The following is an 18,419-nucleotide window of genomic DNA, read 5'->3' on the forward strand; positions in this document are numbered from 1 at the left end:
TACACAACACCAAATTTTAATGTATTTATTTGAAATAATATACAAGAATATAGTGTGCAAAAATCTTAGGGGCAACATCATGTAGACGTGTCTTAAACTGAAATTTACAGTTGTGATTCTTAAAAAAAACCCAACGCACAGCTGTTTAGTACAGGAAAAGCCATGATTGTAAATGTTCACAGCAGAAGCAATTGTAATCCTAACGCAGCCGCTCTAATTTTAGACAGTTGGAGGAGAAAAAAAAGTAAAGTGCAAGTGTTGCACATATAGTTAAGTGCAAAGTCTGCCCCCACCATAAAGATGTCTTATGGCAAAATAAAATATTGTAGAATATGTGGCAAAGACAAAACACAGAGTTATAACTATGATGGTGATGATATTAACAGCACCACTTTTCTTGAGATAACGCTATTTATTTGTTTCATCCTGTCCGGGCCATTGTTTCCACCACAAAATGACAGCTCTAACTAGTGCCAGCTGATGCAAAAATATCTCCCTTGTGGCTACAAGTTTTCTAAGTGGCATCCCAAGCAGCAGCACCCTTGCTACATCACACCACACCCTCCATTCCCACGTTCTGGTAACTTGCTGGCAGCAGGGCAGGCTGGGAAGCTGGAAGCTGATAATACACTTTGCCATTTCAGAAAATCCCAGGCCCCAGAATTGCAATTAATAATACAGTTGTGCAATACATATTAATCAGCAATAAGAATCATTGTATATAAACAGCTGTTACATATTTTAAAATTCCCCTTTTTGTACATTTTCTTTAAAAATAAACATTTATACATATCTCCTTCGCCTCTTTCTAAAGTACTTTAGCACCACAGGATATCCATTTTCAAGCCTATATTACCTGATACATAATGAAGTTTGGAAGAAAAATAAGGCAATTTGGTTTAAAATGCTGATAGCTTTTAGCTTACTTAATGTTCTATTGTAAAAAGCAAATCTGCACTCAGATCATTTCCATGAAGGTGCCAGTATTTTATGGTCACACACAGTCACAACAAATAGTAAGACCTTGATCTTGCATCTTCTCGCCATCAAGCAACAGCCATTTTGTAAATACAGAGTTAACAGGAAAATTCTGGCTTAATGCTGTTGTGAGCCCTGAGAAAAGAGAAGAGAAAACCAGGTTAGTGATTACCAAGCAAAGGGCCCTACACTTGTTTTCAAAGCCACAAGTATTTCTAATCATTGGTCAGTTATTCAGAAGAAAACAAAAAGGCCAGAGCAGACCGCTTTATTCCCTGATCATCAAAAGACCATCAGGACTTCTATGTCACAGCCTGGAGCCCACTGTCATTACAGAGTAAGGTTTCCAGACTGCAAACAGCTCAGTTCACTGAACTGGAACAATTATAAAGGGTATTTCCTGCTGTAACACTGAGGTAATGGGTTCTACAGATCCTGTTCTCTTGGCCTGAAGACTGTAGGGACAAGGAAAATCCTACTACAAGGCAGGACAAGAAAGCCTTACTGAGGCAAACCCATCACTTCTCAACTACACACAAACACCCCTCCAAGTTGCTTGAGGCTCATAGGTGAGCCTGTGATCTCACCACCCAAAGCTCAAAACTGCAGTAGTGTAAGAGCAGAATAAATAAATAATATTATTTTAACTAAACCCACAAGGAAATGTAACAGAAGCTGTCACTGTTGATTAGACTAGAATGCAGTGAACAGAATAACAGCTTGTTCCTAGCAGCTGGGATTTGGTGGAACCTTCTGCAACAAGGGACTGGAAACTGCACAAAGTATATGCAGCAGAAAGAAGTAACTCAGTGTTGGAGCATTTCTTATTCAGTCTTAAGGCAACACTTGCATATGCTCTTGAGAAAAAAGCCTCATTTACACATCAAAGGAAAGGGGTAACTTGAGGATGAAATATTGCACCACTTGGATGGTGTCACCAGCCATGTAGATGAAGTCCACATCAAGCTCCTACCCAGCCATTAAATGGAAGAACTTGGCAAGCACTCTGTGCCCCTCAGTGGATCTTTCCTTCCAATCTACTTTTCTAGTTGAACAAGCAGAATCTCCTTTTTTTTGATGTTTGCTTTACATGATGTTTCAGCTTTAAAGCCCTTCTCTTTCTTAATACATCCCCCACCTACTGATACATTGCTGCAGACTCTTATATTGATGGCTTTCTACAAAGTGGAAAACAATTTCTTTTCCTACAGAAGTAGTGTTATCTACTGTATTTATTTTACAGTTGAACAGACTAATAAATGAAAGGGATTCACGGAGAAAAATTATTTTGCTCCTTCAATATCTTTGTATATGCTGATACAAATTATCAGTAAGAAAACTAGAAAAAGGTAAAGAAAAAGCTTTTACGGAAGATAAAAAAGTTCAGGTACAACTTTATGCACTCACTTCAAAGCAAAAGACCATGTGCCCTTCCTTTGCATTTCACAAGCACACTAACTTTCAGTACAACAGAATCCTCAGAACTCTCATAAAATATTCAGACAGACCCTCTCCTGATCTGTCTCCTGCCAAACTGCCAAAAGCAGGTTACACAACACAGGGGAGTAAATGAAGGTTTCAGCTACTAAGAAAGCAGCTTATTCTCAACGAAACACACTGTAGCCACCCCTCTGAACACATGTAACAGCATGATGAAAAAGACTGCTTCACAAACATACAGAATTAGTTCGTTTTCTTTTCCAACAGTCAGGATTTAAACGCTTCTGCTCCTCTGCCAAGGCCTTGGCTTCTAGTGTGTACATCCTTCTTTCCTCATTTTTCATTTTCTTCCACCTGTCGCCAAGTATCACACTTATGGCTCTGCAAGATAAATGTTTACAGTACAGTCAGGACAGTGCTAAGACATACCAGGATATTTTTTTTTGTTTTTATCTGAGCACTTTAAAAAAAATGTGAGTTAAATGTGGAATTAACACACAAGGGAGAAATCAGCTATATGTTAAAAATTGAAATAATCATATTTGTGATTATCTTTTCATAGTTCTTTCAGTAGTTAAACAGCTGAGACTTCTGTATTAGCTGAGCATGGGTCAATGCACATTTTAACATTTCAAAGGGTGTACATACAGCAACTGGCATAAACCAGCAAAATAGAGATGTTACAAAAATCACCACCAAATGGTAACTCACATTTGTTTTGCTCTACTTTCATACTAGAAGATCATATGACAGATTTGCTGAAAATATGTTCTCTAATAATTAGAGCAATGAACTGAATATGACCTCAGCCAAATATTTGATTAACTGCATGTCCCCATGTCTATTTAATCAATATCTGTAGCTTCTTCCACCTTTAATCCATCCTGGCTGGAACATACTGATAAGTTCCAATTCCTGTGCAAATGGAACCATTTGTTCTCATACATCTATCACCATTTCCAGAAACTGAATTAATTCCTTTCCTTACAAACTCTAGGTCTTTTGACAACATTTCCCTGTACTAGCCTGCCATATTGCTTAACTTCACTCCCAAATGTTGGATCAATATCCCATTAAAGCTTTAACTCCGTCTTTTAGCTGAATGAAAATCTCTAAACAACAGCTCTTTTATTCAATGACTGTTCAAGCTACAAAGTGGCTTGCACTTTGGCTTCAGATTACAGAAATGAGAGTTCTGTGACTGGCTCTAAGAAAAAGGTGGACACAACTAAGTCCTTTTCTTTCTCCTGTTAATAAAGTTCCTTGCTGGCAGCAAAGATATTCAAAGAGAATCAAGGCAATTAGAGTGTCATCAGCTGTTTCCATAACATGGCACACACAGCAATCCTGAATGTTGTTATGCACAACAGAAAAAAATGGATTTGACTCCTGCAAGGCCGTGTGGTGCCATTCAGGTTTCTGTGAGCTGCAGAGTGCTCAGAGACCACATCCCAAAGCACCCAATACAGCCCTTGAGCCTGCACTGCCCTGTGCTCTGATGACTCCTTAGAGCAAACTCCTCCAGGGAGTTTCCCATCCCATCACCATCAAACCCATTTGCACAGCCTGTCTCTTTGGCAGTGGAATTTCTGTTTTTCTATCCAAACTGAGAACCAGTATCTTTGGTCTGTCATCAGAAGCAAACATACCCAGTTTAATTAACAGATTTTTCATCTTCTGACAGTATCCAGAGGCTTATCACCAGAAACGTGCCTGCTCTGGGTCACCAGCTTGTACTGGATCACTCACGCCCTCAGGAAAGAACACGGTGACCCAGAGAGAACAGGTCTGCTGTAAAAGCCATTGCCTTCCCAAATAAAGATGCACCATGAAATCTTTTAAATGAAAATGTAATTTCCCTCACCTCTAGAAGGTTCACTACTCAGAGAATTTCTGAACACTCAACCAAGTTCAACTGCAGTAACAGTGTTACAGTTACAGAAAATAAACAAGTGCAGCCCTAACACCAGCTTTTCAAACATGATCTTGCAGTCCATTTAAGTAGCGTGTGACTCTTGACTTGTGCTTTAAATGTTTACAAGCTCACTGTCTTGCTGACATGCCTTGAGCTGTTTTGTCTCAGAATAGGCCATTTACCTCAGAATACCTCAAGTTCTGTACTTTCTTACTCCCATAAGGAAATAAAAACAGTAAGCATAAGAACTCCACTGTACAGAAGTGGCTTCTATGTTGTAAGATCTACACAGTAATCTGAAAATGACACAAACTTACATTTTAAAAACATGAGAGTTGCCTCCCAGCAGCTAAATTAATGAATGCCTCAACAACACTCGAGTGACGGTAGCTGAATGCCTGTATCAATTATCAGTAATGCTATTTCTGCCACCCAGTGTTTCATAGATGCCATGGAACTGCAGCCAAAAACTGCACTGCCTCCCAAGCAGGAAAGTGAGCAGTGCATTTTGAACCATACTTGTAACTTTGTCATCTCTTTCCTTCAAGGTAAACCTGCTCACTGTCCTGCTTGCTCACTGAAATATTCAATTCATTTTCACATCCATGCAGCCACAGCTCCAGTTCACTGCATCCATTTGAAATCAGCATTTTCAACTAAATTTATAACCATCATAAACTTTCCTGGCTGACATTCTGTTCCATTTCTCTTTGATAGTTGCATCAATGTGAAGGCAGCAGATCTGCTTCACTGAACTTACTATAAACATTACACAACATCATTGTCAGGATACACAAGACTGGCTGGGATTTGTTTGGCAGGATTTTGTATTTCAGCACCAGTTACAGCCTCCTTATTAGAACATTATAAAATAGTAAAACTCCTTTCAAAGCTCTGCCAGCCTTATTTTTTACCAGATTTAGTTCAAGAATTTTTATGTCACAATGCAATTTTTACAGTAACAGTATTTATAAAACTACATACAGTAAAAAATGTGATTGTAAGATCAGTCCATGTTTGTATGTTTCGGTTTCCATTTACATATGCACAATTAGCACCAAATGTTACTTAAAATATATGTAATGGAAATCTTAATTAAAAAATGGTTAAAAGCAAATATGCTAGAGATTAAGAACAAAAGAACAAACTAACAAACATCCCCAAAACACAGCCATACAATTCTTCCTGCAAGTTTCAACAGATCGTTGAATGCCTTTAGGGCAAGAAAAATTTGGCAATGTGCTGTCTGGATGCTGATCTTTGAGATATCCTAACTGATCAGTACTCCACTCCTCAACAGGATATACAGACTGGAAATAAATGCTTGTAACTTCAGGACCAATTTGCAATAATATGTCAAGACTTAATTAGGAGAACCAGAAACACCCTTTTTTCCATTACAGCACACGAGCAGAGCACTTCATCACTGTAAACAACAACGGCTCTGTATTTGTGCCTTTGCCAGTGCACACACACATGGATCAGTTGCTTTACCCCAATGTTTTATCAGAAGGTAAGTTTGCCAAAAATGGTTTGTATCGAGTTCACCGAGTACTGAAAATATTCACAGTCCACCCATAAACCACCCTTTACGTTAACATCTTTCAAAATTTATTCTTAAAACAATACACACATTTTATTTCAAATGCAACATTTAGCCTATTTAAATCTTAAAGTGGGACACAGATATTCTTCTAACTCACCAGTAACAGAAAAACTACAGTTTGTATCATTACCTGTTGTCTTTCCCTGGATACATCTGAGTGTATTCAACTCTGTATTTTTTGGCAAAAAGCATGAAGGCATTCATTGGTCTTTTGCACTTGTTTGGAGAAGTGGCACTCACAGTACTTGCAGTCCCTGAGCTGTGGCTTTTGCCAGCTTTGCTGTACAAAGGATTGGAGGAAAGATGTGATGATGCAGCAGAGGCACAGTTTTTACTACTGCATTCTGATCTCTCAGCATCTTGATTGTTTGCTCCCCCACAGGACAGCGAAGCGCGACGCTGGCGAGCCATGCTGCTGAGCACATACACTGCAGAGGAGTCCATCGGGGTAAAATCGTAACTGCAGGGGAAAGACAGATCATAAAGCCATCCAGTAGTTTTCATGTAAAACCCCTAAATGTCTGTTCACTCTTCAGTTTTACTACAATTCTAGTATTTTGTCCTTTTTTGTATGACAAAATGATTTGTGCTCCATGTGGATGTTAGTGTGAAAAACAAAAAACTACAAGACTTTGACAGGTAAGTCAGTATCTTCTTCAGTGTGATGAAGACTACAACTTTCCATGTTCTGCTATGTCTTCTCCTCAGCTATGTATCTGTTAACTATACTGTATCTTAAAACTTCATTCTCTTTTTAAACACACTTTTTTCTTTCTGCTTCTGTCCTTACCATAAATCAAACCTGATCAGTGATTGACAGGTACAGAAAGGAAAGAAATGCAAAGAGTTCACTTGCACTAATGGCAAATATGACACCACTAGATTACAATCAATTATATTCACTTCTGTACAAATCCCTTCTCTGGGCAGTTGAATACAGACTATTTTACACACAAACCTTCCAGGGAGGTTATAGCCCGGCGCAGAGCCCCGCGACTTGGCACTATTTGATGCTGTGCTGACAAACGCCTGCCCTCTAGTGACAAAACCGCGACATTCCTCCTCGAGGTATTTGAACGGCGTATGGACTGGTTTTCATAAAATTCAACCAAATACAACAAACTCTTGCAATTTTTAGCTGACCAACAACTGCAAATAACTTCTAATCACTAAAGAAGTACTTTTACTCCACAGACTGTTACCATCTCCAGGTGGGAAAAACACTTTTGGAAAGGGGCTACTCAATCATAAATCTAAACCACAAGATAAACATAGAAGGTATATATGCTAAGGCTCCTCTTGCTCAGTGTGGCTATAGCTGCAGGATTTATGGCCAAAGTAAGGGCTTTGAATAGTTTTTTTGTGAACACCAAGTAGAACTACTAGCAAGGAAATACTGCATGTGGCAGTCCAGCCTCTCTCTGCAAAGGGAGCTCCTCTGTGGGACAGAACCACACAGAAGAGTGGAGCCCAACGAGTGGCCTCCACCATCCCTCATCAGGAAAGTACAAAGCTGCAAAGAAGGGATAATGCTGACCATCTTGCAGGCTATCACAAGATAAGGAGAAAGGACCTCTGTTCTACAACAGGCCAGCACCCTTCCTATTCCTAATCTCCTTCCCATAACACAGAAACAGAATTTTGTTTTTAGTTCTTCTGTCCTGTTATCACAGCTGCAGCTGCTGCATGCTCCTTACTCAGTCACTCCCCTCTGCCCAGAAAGACAAGGAATTTGAAGTCAGCTGGGCTGCAAATTAGTAAGGAGCTAGAAATCCAGATTTTTCAGTGAGATGTAGTTACCACGATTCTAACAGCTAACTTGGAGTAACCAAGAGTTAAGAAAAACACCCAGACAGCAAATGAGTGAAGCAAAGCAATCTGAACTTGTTCTATGCCAGACTGAAATCATACAAGAGCTACCAGGGCTTGACCTGCAAAAGAGCATCTTCAATTCTTTTTTTTCTGTTCTAAAAAACCGAAGTGCAACTAGATTAAAAACAGATGCTAAAAAGACACTAACATCATAGGAAAAGATGGATTTTACTAAACCTTAAAATCTCAACATAGTATGGAAAAATCTTTATTATTTCCTTAGATTCAGAGTAATTTATGTTGAACAGGATCTCAGAAGGTAATCTGGTTGAAGTAAACTCAGGTAAACCCCAAAGTGAACCAAACTCTGAAGTAAGGTAAGTTTGATCTAAGAAAAAGAATGGCAAAAAACAGAATACACAAAAATAGTAAGATTATGAACATATTGCATTCTAGAGCCACTGCACATGCATTTACCACTAAGAAACTACTCAGATAATTCAGATGTATTGTTGCATATGAAGCATGAGATAACAGCTGCTGGCAGACATACTATTGTCAGAAAATTGTACTAGGTTTTTCAAACATAATCCACTTTACCTGGAGAATTTATAAAGACAATATATATATTTTTACTGCTTTATCTAATCTGCTTTAAACTATCATAAAAAGAGGCTAAAAAGTTATTTCACTCCAAGGCACTACTTTGCAGTTTAGCAGAGCACATGATTACACAGCTTTCCTAGTACTAATTTTTCCCTATCATTTATCTCGTATTGCCAAAACTATTCTCTCCTCTATATAATGCTTCAAATTCTTCCAGACTTAAAGTGCCTGCTCATTAAATACAAGAACCACTGAGGCCACTTTATCCAAAAATTACCTTTTAAATGTATCAAAAACACCTGAATCATCAAAGTTAATGGCATCAGGGTGTCCAGGAGGTAGACACAGATCTCCAAGATGCATTTCACAGCATGGAATGCCATGCTGTACCACAGTCAAGCTTGGATAAAAAGATGACCAACCTGAAGTGGTAAAGAGTTAAATTAGACAAACGGCCAGACAATCTCTCCAGTTCTTTATTGGAGCAATCCTATATCTTGAAATCACATAATTTTATAAAAATGTTCTGATGTAGTTTCTTTCACACAAAAGAAAAATCAGAAACTCTTACTTAGGGAATTCTTATTGCAAACAGTTTCTTTTTATCTCAAATAGAATCTCACTCTAGCAAAAAAAGGAATCAAATCCTGGAGACTTTTACCATCAGAAGTTCCATTTTTAGCAAGTGAGAAAAGCCTCCCTTATTTGCCTCCCAGTTTTCCTGTCTCCCCCCATCCCAGTCTTTCTGCTTTCCAGAGTTCCATTGATATATTCAATGAAGTATTTTCTTATGAGATAGGCAGTATTCCAGGAGCTTTATGGCTTTACAAGTTTTTTTATTTGTTCATATCCCGGATTTCTTTACAAAGATAGTAAACTGTTTCTACACCACAACTTTTATCACTTTCATGAACAGTATGGGATGCCAACAAAATCTGCAGTCTCTTTCTGAGAATATTTTAATACGCAACCAAATGTACTTGAGGTATTTCATACCTTTATTTTTAACATAAAATGGATGATCGAGTCTGCATTCTACAGTAAGCAAGCCATCCTCCACTGTGCCAGGATCAAAAGTCAGCTTCAGCACTGACTCACCACAGGAAATGCTTTCTTCATGAGAAATCAACTTCAAACCATTGGAACCATAGTCCTGTTAACACACATAAAGTTCAAAAAATTTCCCCCAAGAAAAGCATATACCTGTGCATACTGTAGGTGTATACTCATCATCATACACTGTATTAAAAAATAACAATATTCTAATTTGTGTTTCTATCTAGCTAGAAATTAATAAAGCTGACATACATTCAAAACATACATAAATTAATTCAGTTCAAGTGCCTTTCTGTGAGATCCACAAACAGCACAGTGATCAGCTCTAAACAACATTAATGTCAACCTATTTTCCTGAGACAGTAATTAAAGGCACAGGAGTAATGTAAGAAACAAAGTATTTGCTACAGGTATTGCAGTGAGTTTGTTAGAACTAACAACTACCTTGTAAGGACTGACTGGGAGGTTTTCCTCTTTTCCACAGCTTTCAGATCTTGCAAACTCTTCAACATCCTGCCATTCTTTATTGCGTCCTTTATGAAAGCACAAGCGAGAGCCTAACAGATTTTTTCAAGGAAAAAAGAACATTAGTGTTAGGTGAAAAAGTCTGTGCTACAAGATAAATACTTATTTCATGACACATGTTATTTTACCTTTTAGAAAACAATGCCAGACAGTTGAGGGCCAGGAATGGCACCATCCTAAATCATCATCATCTGAAAGTGATGACATGCAGAAAATGCCAGATTCTGATTCACTATTTGCCTATAAAAAAAAAAAGCAAAATGGTGTTGGTATTCTACAGCAGAGCATTTTAGGGCTGGTCTTTTATCTCTTAAGACAGTCTCTAATTTGCACTTGTGACATTATTTTGCCTTAAATACTAATAGGAATGTAACATGAAGACAAAGATTAAAGGAATGCAATAAATGTGAATGGATTGTTTTCATCTCCTTTTCTGAGATGCATCCTGACATTTTTGGGTTTCATTCTCTGAGATTCATTTCATCTCAATGGATTATCTTATGCTCATTTTTAAGCATTTTACACCTCATCATTCCTTAGTCATCTACAGAGTCATTTAAAGCACATTACTCTATGGTCCAGTTACTGGAAAGCTGCAGGCTCAAGGCAGTTGTAGATAAATCCCTGGAGAAAATTCACTGTTGTTAACAGACAAATTTCAGATACCAATTAACGTATGGGAAAAAGAGACACAGGACTGACAGGTTTTGTGCATCTCAAAGGAGAGGGATCTATATTTCCTTTTGAGGCATCAAAAGAGATAACAGTTTTTTAAAGCTTGCCTTAGAAGGAATCACTACAGAAGCAGAGCTTTCTTAGAAAGTGATCTCATCATAAAAAATACTAAGTAGCATTACAAGCCTACCCTGTGTGGTAAAAAGAAAAGTAACAGAAAATTTAGCTTAAATAGCTAAATAGCAGTAGTATTAAAACTAAACAGATTTTTTTAATTTCCCTTGTAAAAAAACTTAACTCATTGCTCATACATGTTTATTTTAAAATGTTTCAGAACAACTCACCCTTTCATGTCTGACTGGTGTTTCATCCACATCATTCTTGGAGAAGTTAGGATCACTGTTTGAAGATCCTGGTGGAGGACGTGCATAGGAATGTAAACTTTTGCTTGTTGCTATTATGCGAACAGGAGATGATCTACAACAGAAACATGTATTTTAAAATATCTCAGATTAAGATAACATGAGACTTTGCTGCCATTACTCTAAAATGCTTTTATTGCAAATATTTCTGTTTGCATGAGCTGAACACCAAACAAACCTCCCACACACTAGTATTCCAACAGGATGATTAAAGGGCACAAGCTCAGGCAAAGAGAATACTTAGCATTACTCCTGCATCGGTTCTATATAGCACCCAAATTACAGTATTACTTCCACAGTGGCATCTCCTTAGCACAATGCTGAAGTTTTTACAAATTTTCTGATTAAAAACCTAAGAAAAGCTGTACAACAAAAATTGAAGCCCAGAAATTTCCAAGATCCCATACTTGCTTCTCACAGCCTTACAGAATTTAAGATCACAAACCTGAGACAGTTTTCACTAAAATACACATTGCATTAGATTTCCGACTAGCTGTTTAAAAAAACCCAACAAATCTGAAGTCTGTGCACTAGAAAGCTTTAAGAATTTAATGTAAGAAATTCCTCTTAGTTTTTATCTGCTACTTCACATGAGGTAAATGTCCATAATTTTGAGCCTGCTGTGGACAGGCAATGTCTTTACATCATCCTATGTCATTCACGGCTGGAAACTAAGCAGTTTTTGCACGAGGCTCTGAGATGAGTTCTGTGCATACTTTCACAGAATGAATAAAAAGACCAAACAACAGGGCTCCAGTTCAAAGTCAGAGGGTGTAAAGAGTGAAGGAAATATTTTGGAGACAGGATTATAAATCTCTATAGTTCAAAACTGAAATGAGTGTCAGTACCTGTTATAAAAAGCGCACTGCATCAAAGGACTCTGAGGACTTGTGGCTATATTTGCTAATTCTGTCAACCAGTTCACCCCATTCTCACAAGAATAAGCATTTTCTGGATTGCTGTTTGAGGTATGTTGGCTCCATGAAGGCCTTGAACATTCCTGATGTGAAACATCAGCACCAAGCTGAAAAAGTGCAGGTGGGGTAGAATCTGTCTGCACAGCCTGTAATTCAGGAAGATCATCTACAAAAAAAATGCACAAATTACCATAATTATACTCAATTCTTTGCTGTCTACTCAATTTGACACTAAATCTTGCAAATTTGGTGAAAAAAAAGCAACCACAATAAAGTAATTTTATTTTCTCATATGACAACTACCAACATTTCACAAACTCAGTTCATAAAAATGGACACAGAAACAGTAACATCTCTAGTCGATTATATATTCACACAAGAAATTTAAGAAAAAATAAGGTAACTAAATAAAAATGTAGCTCTGATTTTAAAGTTTTTACTAGATTGACCAGTTTACACAGAACTATACTGCAGTATTATTCAAAAACAACATGCTTCACTAAAATACAAAAACATTCCAGAACAGACAACTAAATTAATCTGTCCTTGAAGGTATAACACTAAAAAAATTTAACATCAGACCATTTACCTTGAACCATGTGTAAAAGGTTTCCACCAGGGACCAAAGTTAAATAACTCAGATTAAATAAATCATGAAAGCTGGGTATACAGCCTGGTAGGGTGAATTCCCATCAACAATATACACCTTTCCTATCCCATACAAAGTAACAGAAGAGACCCCAGCTTGTTAACAGAAGTCTGTGCTATGTGCTGTCATGTAACTAAGTATCATCATTCTTAATCACGCCATAATTTAAATGAAATGTGTTAATATTTTACAGATTATATTGATACTTTCTAAGGTATATGCTGTTTTTCTCCAGTCCGTAAGAACTGAAATAATCTTCCTCTATCCCAGAATCTTTATTTGCAGATCTAAAGCAACATGATTCCTTTAGGAGGAGCTCTTGAGCTTTCTGTTTGTTTTTCTTGTGCCAAAAACCCTGCTCCTCTGGGGATTAGAAGCAGAAATTTGTGGCTCGGAGTTCAACAACATATTTGAGTCAACAGGCCAGTGTGTCAGAACTGGAAATAGGTTGAAGGGAAAAGTGACTGCAAATACCTTCAGATGTCACAATTCCCTGCCCTACCCAAGTTAAAAATCAGCAATTTCATTCAATCAGCTTCCAATAATTTCAGTATAGGAAATCTAAAACAAACTTCAGAATTCAGTTTCCTGTGAAAAAATCTTGTTATTTACCAAGTTCCATGTGCTCATCACTGGATGCATATCCAGGAGAAGAGGGCAGGTTTTCATTACACTTCAGCAACTCCAGTGACTCGTTCATCCCTGAAGTTCTCTTGTCCACTACCAGAAGGAGTTTCTGAACTGCATTAGGCATCTGATTTGTCTTCACTTCCCACACCATGTTAGGATGCTCCAAAGTATCTGACTTTAGAAAGACAGAGGTTAGAAATTTCTATACATGTGAACTGTTTTAAGTTACATCTGATATAGTACTTGATTACCAGGGCCCTAAATCCTCATTAGTCTGTTGAATATCACAGCATATTTTAGGGGTGTCTAGACACAATTTTGTACAATCCTTACAGAAAACAGAGCTAACACTGAAGTCAAGAGGCTACCTGGGGCCCTGGCCACTTGAGTTTCTAGTATCTTTAAGAATGGAGACTCCCTGGCACTTCCCCAGTTCCAGTAACCACTCCTTCTGTAAAGAAGCTGTTCCTCATGCAGGTTTGAACTTCCCACAGCCTGTGCCCACTGCCTTCAAGAGCCTGGAGTTACCTCAACCATCATTCAAGCTAAGATAAACAATATTCACTTGGTACCCTAAGCCACTCAGCCCATCACAAAAGGCAACCAGATGGGTCAGACAAGATCTGATTTTGGTTCATCTGTCCTGGCTATTCCAGACAACTTCTTGCCTTACAAAGAGGGTGGACATGGCTGTCAGGAGAATTTGCCCCATAAAATACCTGAAGGCTAAGGCTGACTAGTCAGTCTGTAGTTTCCCCACATCTTTCTCCTTGAAGCCTGGTGTGACATTTTCTTTCTTCCAGTTACTGGGAGCCATCAGGCCACCAAATCCAATGCTTTTTGGAGACCATCCTCACAATACGTCCCTGCCCACAGCAGGGGGCTTGGAACCAGGTGACCTTTAAGGTCCCTTCAAACCCAAAACATTCTGTGACTCACAACTGATACTGGCCTGGAGGGATCCCATCTGGTCCCACTGCCTCAAGCACAGATGCCTCACAGAACTGGCCTGCCCCTCACTTGCTCCATGTCTACCACAGACAAAGAAGTGTCTTGCTCTCTCAGAGGCAAGTTGCTACACCCAGGGACTTGAGGAACCTGGGAACAGGCCTGGAAAATGAAGATCAAAGTAAAAATGCTGTCCTCAACCTTGTGAGATCAGGCCTCCTCTGCCATTTAGGATCAGGCCCACATTTTCCCCAGCTGCCCTTTCAGCACCTAAAGGTCTCTGCAGAAGCCTTTTCCACTACCCTTTCCATCTCTGGCCTCCAGGAAGAGTCTCAAACACACTGGACTCCTAACATCTTTCACTGTGTTGCAAATGGAAAAATAAAGATACCTCTACTGGAAGATTTCACTTCAGTTTCATTTCCCCAAATCCTAGTAAAGTAATGTTTATACCAAACCCACTATGTTAGATCATCTTCAGCAGAGAACTGTGTGCTTATTCTACACAACCATTGTCTCTAAAACCTGGTAAACAATGTTATTCCAACCTTTAGTAATTTGGTTATCTACTTTTTTTTTAAGAAGAGGATGAATCAAAGCTACCATAATATGATTAGCTTGTACTTTAATGAAGTGTCCTTGAAAAAATAATAATGATCTCTCCCAAAAGAGCAGAAGACAGCTTGTAAGAAAGAAAACCTGAGAAGTCTACCATATGTATGTGCACTAAGTAAGTTAGAGAAATACCAACAATAGCTTAAACGAATACAATATTTTCATATCATAGAAGTCATGGGTTGGAAGGGACCTCTGGAAGTCATCTTGTCCAGCCCCCCTCTACTCTAAAGCAGGTTCACCTACAGCAGGTTGCACAGGATCACATCCAGGAAGGTTTTGACTGGAAAATTTCTACCCTTCTGATCTCCTAGTCTTTCAAATATATGCAAAACTTATATAAACTTGCATGCTAAACATAAAAAGATGTCTGATTCTACTCAAATGGCACTACTACAAAGCTACATCAGCTTATTCTGATTTTAAGGTGGAGAAGAAAGTTTGAGTCATATATTCTCATTTCTGTGACCTATCAGTGACATTATTTTCACCTCCAGAAAACATCTTTAACAAAATTTATACCCTTGTCATCCATGAGGGACAGTAAAATTACAGAACACCACAAGAGCAGATAGCTCAGTTATTTCTGAACAGAAAAACTAGACCTCAGTAGTACAGGTCAGGACCTTGAAGATTATCTCCAACTAATCAACTCTGAAAAGCCACTCCTTGTTTTTCTGGCTTATCTACGTCTTTCCTTTCCCTCCTTCTGCCCTGTTGTTTGTTTTATTTTTCCCTCTATTTTTTCCTCTCTTCCTTTCCCATTTTCCTTCCAAAATGAAGAAGTAAACTTATTTCTAGAATGTTACCTTCTCCTTCCTTCCTGCCAGGTGCCAAGACTTGAAAGCCCATGTGCTAGTATCCCAACACTCTGAAGGTCAGAGATAAGGTACAGATGCAAAATGCTAGTCTGACAAGAAAGATACTTGTTTGAGAAATGAATTATTCCTCCAAGTCACAACAATTTCTCCAAACCAAAGCCATCTGGGTACAAAAGCCAAAAAATCCTCTAACAAATGAATTACAAAGAAAGATAATTACAAAGAAAAACAAAGTGCCCCACTTTACTTTTCAATTTTTTTATTCTACTTGATTAAAGCCTGCTTTGGACATCATGTCCTTCTCTTCTCCTCAGCCTTTCAGTGGTTTGAACATGAAGGGGATTGGTCATTGACTAGCTTATAAAGATTTTTTTAAAATTAAACTTTATGCTGAAAATTTGTTGTGTCAGATGTTGTCTGGAACCATGCTCCACAGGACTCTAATTACTGCGGCTCTCCTTGGAGGCTAAATGAAATATTTACTTTGTGCTTTAAAGTAAGTGAATTTGTCATGCTAAAACAAATGGCAACAGTAACAAAAAGTTCATTAATTGAACCACGTCTATTTCTGAGGGACAAAAATAAACTTGGGAGAAAAGTAAATAAAGATCGTGGCTGAAAAAGGGTTCAGCAGGAACTGGGCAGCATCCACCCAAACCACACTGCGCAGGAATGCCTGGGTGGAAGTGGTTCCCGTGGCTTTTTTCCTTCTGCTATTTGCCTTTCTTCCCCCAACCTACTGACGAAGTTTCAGGCTAGGTCTACGCCTGAGCAATAAGCTGGACGGAGTTTAATTTGGAGAACTGCTTCTCCAAGCAAAACACAACATACTGGCAAGACTGGATCTACACCAGGGACTTTTCCTGGCGCAGCTGCTTTGATCAGGAATCCTCGCTGCACATCCCCGGCCGTGCCAGAGCGCGCAGCCGAGGCAGAGCGTGATTCACCATGTTTTCGAAGCCCGGGCGGCCTGTTCGCTGACGCAGGGCGGGCCGCGCTGCCCCCGCCGCCCTAGCAGCACCGCGGGCCCCTGAGGACGCCGTTCCCCGGGCGGCTGGGGGCCGGCGGAGCCCCGGGAGGAGCCCCCAGGGAGCCCCGGGAGGCGCCCCCCGAGCCCCCCTCACCCGCAGCCCCTCAGGGGCTCCCCCCGCCCGTCACGTGACCTTGTTTACACCCGCGGCCGCACGGCGCACGCGCGCTCGGCCCCATTCATTCGAACTGCGTAACACCGGCCCGGGGGGGCCCCCCCGCGCCCCGGCCGCCGCTCCCCCCCGCGGGGCTCGCCCGCACCCACGGGCACCCCAAACACTCCCCGTCCTGCACAGCCGCTGCTCCCGCAGCGGGCACGGCGCCCTCGCTCTGACACACCGGGGCGGGCAGCTGCTCCCCGGGAAAAACAAAGGGGGGACAGACCCCCTCTGCCCCTTGTTTTCATGGTTTGAGAGGGCACAAAGCGGGCCGGCACACCCCGTGAGTTTCAACCCAGCGGTGCGGCAGGGTGGCGGCTCCGCGGGGCCGGTCAGGGAAGGCGCACAGTAAACAATGTCCGATGTTCCCGTCGCCGTCAAAAGACTGGACCCCGCGACCTCCTCGGCTCGACCTGCGGCAGCTACCACTGCTTTCTGACCTACCGAACCCCTCCCGTCCCCCACCGGAGCCTCGCAGCCCCCAAAAGCGGCAGCTCGAAACTTTGTAGCACTTACCGAACCCGTCGCCATTACCGAGCTCCCCTCGGCTGCCCCCCCGCCCCGTTCTCTCGGCGGGTCCCGCCTCCTACAGGCACTACTCGGCCGCTGAGTGGCCAGAGGCTACGTTGCTCAATTCGCACCCGCTTTCTATTGGCTGGCTGGCCTGCCTGTCAGGACTCCTCCCGGAGGGCGGGCATGTTTTGCCTCTCCTGCACAGCGGATTGCACCGCGCCGTACATCAATCACCCCCATCCGGCGCTCCGATTGGCCGATGCCTCGGCCAGAGCGCGCAGAAGCACTCTGGGAGCTGTAGTCACCACTGCCGCCCGCGCCTGCCCACGGGTCAGCAATAAGACGACAGCCCCCAGGATGCCCCGCGCGGCCCCGGCGATAGTAAACAAGCGGCGCGGGACACGTGTACCCGGCCCGGCCGCTGCCCGCCCGCGCCCCCCGCCCCGCGCGGCCCGCACGGCCCCGCACGGCCCCGCCGCCCCGGCCCAACCTCGGTAGCGCTGTGCGGAACGGGCCCGCGCTGGGCCCGAGCCACGGCGGCGGCGCCGAGGGCAAAGGAGGTTGCTAAAGGTCAGGGAGTGAGTCAGCAGCTGCGCTCGGCCTCCGCGCTTGCCTCGGCCCTCGCCGCTCTTTCATTGAAAAAGCACTGGTGGGAGCTTAGGCCCAAAATACAAGTTGGGGTTGGGAGGAGAAAATAAATTAGATCCATGCAAGTTTATCGGTCCAGTAGTGTTTCCCAGACAGTCCCATACATTTATTGCCAAAATAACTGTGGTTTACTTAAACATTACTATTAAAACGTTTTCCCACTTTTACCCATTAACTCCAGGAGATCAGAGAGACACAACTCCTCCAGAGACCACATCTTCGTCACAAAATATATTAATTACTATGCATGATGTGATACAAGGCAGGTACATGCACAATTCAGAAGTAGACAATATCTTAGAAACTGAGGACAGTTATAGTATTTTGCAACTGCTGGGATTTTTCCAACAAATGCACTTCTTTCTTAGCCTGATGGAATAATGTCAAAACATCATTCCAGAAATGAGAACGTGTCTTAAATCCTGTCTCAGAACCTTTGCCGTAATTTGGTATCTG

General features: G+C 41.0%; 1 protein-coding gene across 3 annotated transcripts; it reads right to left on the reverse strand.

Moving 5' to 3' along the window:
* Window positions 1-11: 11 nt before the first annotated feature.
* On the reverse strand, window positions 12-17,460 carry HBP1 (HMG-box transcription factor 1). Of its 3 annotated transcripts, none has more exons than XM_059847347.1 (11): window positions 17,319-17,460; window positions 13,214-13,402; window positions 11,884-12,118; window positions 10,958-11,090; window positions 10,067-10,178; window positions 9,858-9,970; window positions 9,354-9,510; window positions 8,635-8,779; window positions 6,070-6,399; window positions 2,658-2,799; window positions 12-1,113 (listed from the first exon to the last, which is right to left on the reverse strand). In XM_059847347.1, the coding sequence occupies exons 2-11, from the start codon at window positions 13,380-13,382 to the stop codon at window positions 1,096-1,098; spliced, it is 1,554 nt and encodes a 517-aa protein (XP_059703330.1). In that variant the 5' UTR covers window positions 13,383-13,402; window positions 17,319-17,460; the 3' UTR covers window positions 12-1,095. The 3 variants fall into 3 exon arrangements, with proteins under 3 accessions (XP_059703330.1, XP_059703329.1, XP_059703331.1); XM_059847346.1 differs by having other exon boundaries at window positions 13,214-13,406; window positions 17,319-17,453; XM_059847348.1 differs by lacking the exon at window positions 17,319-17,460 and adding an exon at window positions 15,604-15,624 and having other exon boundaries at window positions 13,214-13,406.
* Between the last annotated feature and the right edge of the window lie 959 nt (window positions 17,461-18,419).

This window comes from Haemorhous mexicanus, chromosome 5 (genome assembly GCF_027477595.1).
Source record: "Haemorhous mexicanus isolate bHaeMex1 chromosome 5, bHaeMex1.pri, whole genome shotgun sequence".
NCBI classification, from domain to species: Eukaryota; Metazoa; Chordata; class Aves; order Passeriformes; family Fringillidae; genus Haemorhous; species Haemorhous mexicanus.

What these genes read in the sequence shown, in the direction of transcription:
- HBP1 (XM_059847346.1), bottom strand. An exon ending in CTGGCATTGTTTTCTAAAAG is followed by an intron (nt 9,971 to 10,066) that starts GTAAAATAACAT and finishes AAAATCTGTTAG; the next exon opens with GCTCTCGCTTGTGCTTTCAT. An exon ending in GTTTTTGATACATTTAAAAG is followed by an intron (nt 6,400 to 8,634) that starts GTAATTTTTGGA and finishes TTTCCCCTGCAG; the next exon opens with TTACGATTTTACCCCGATGG.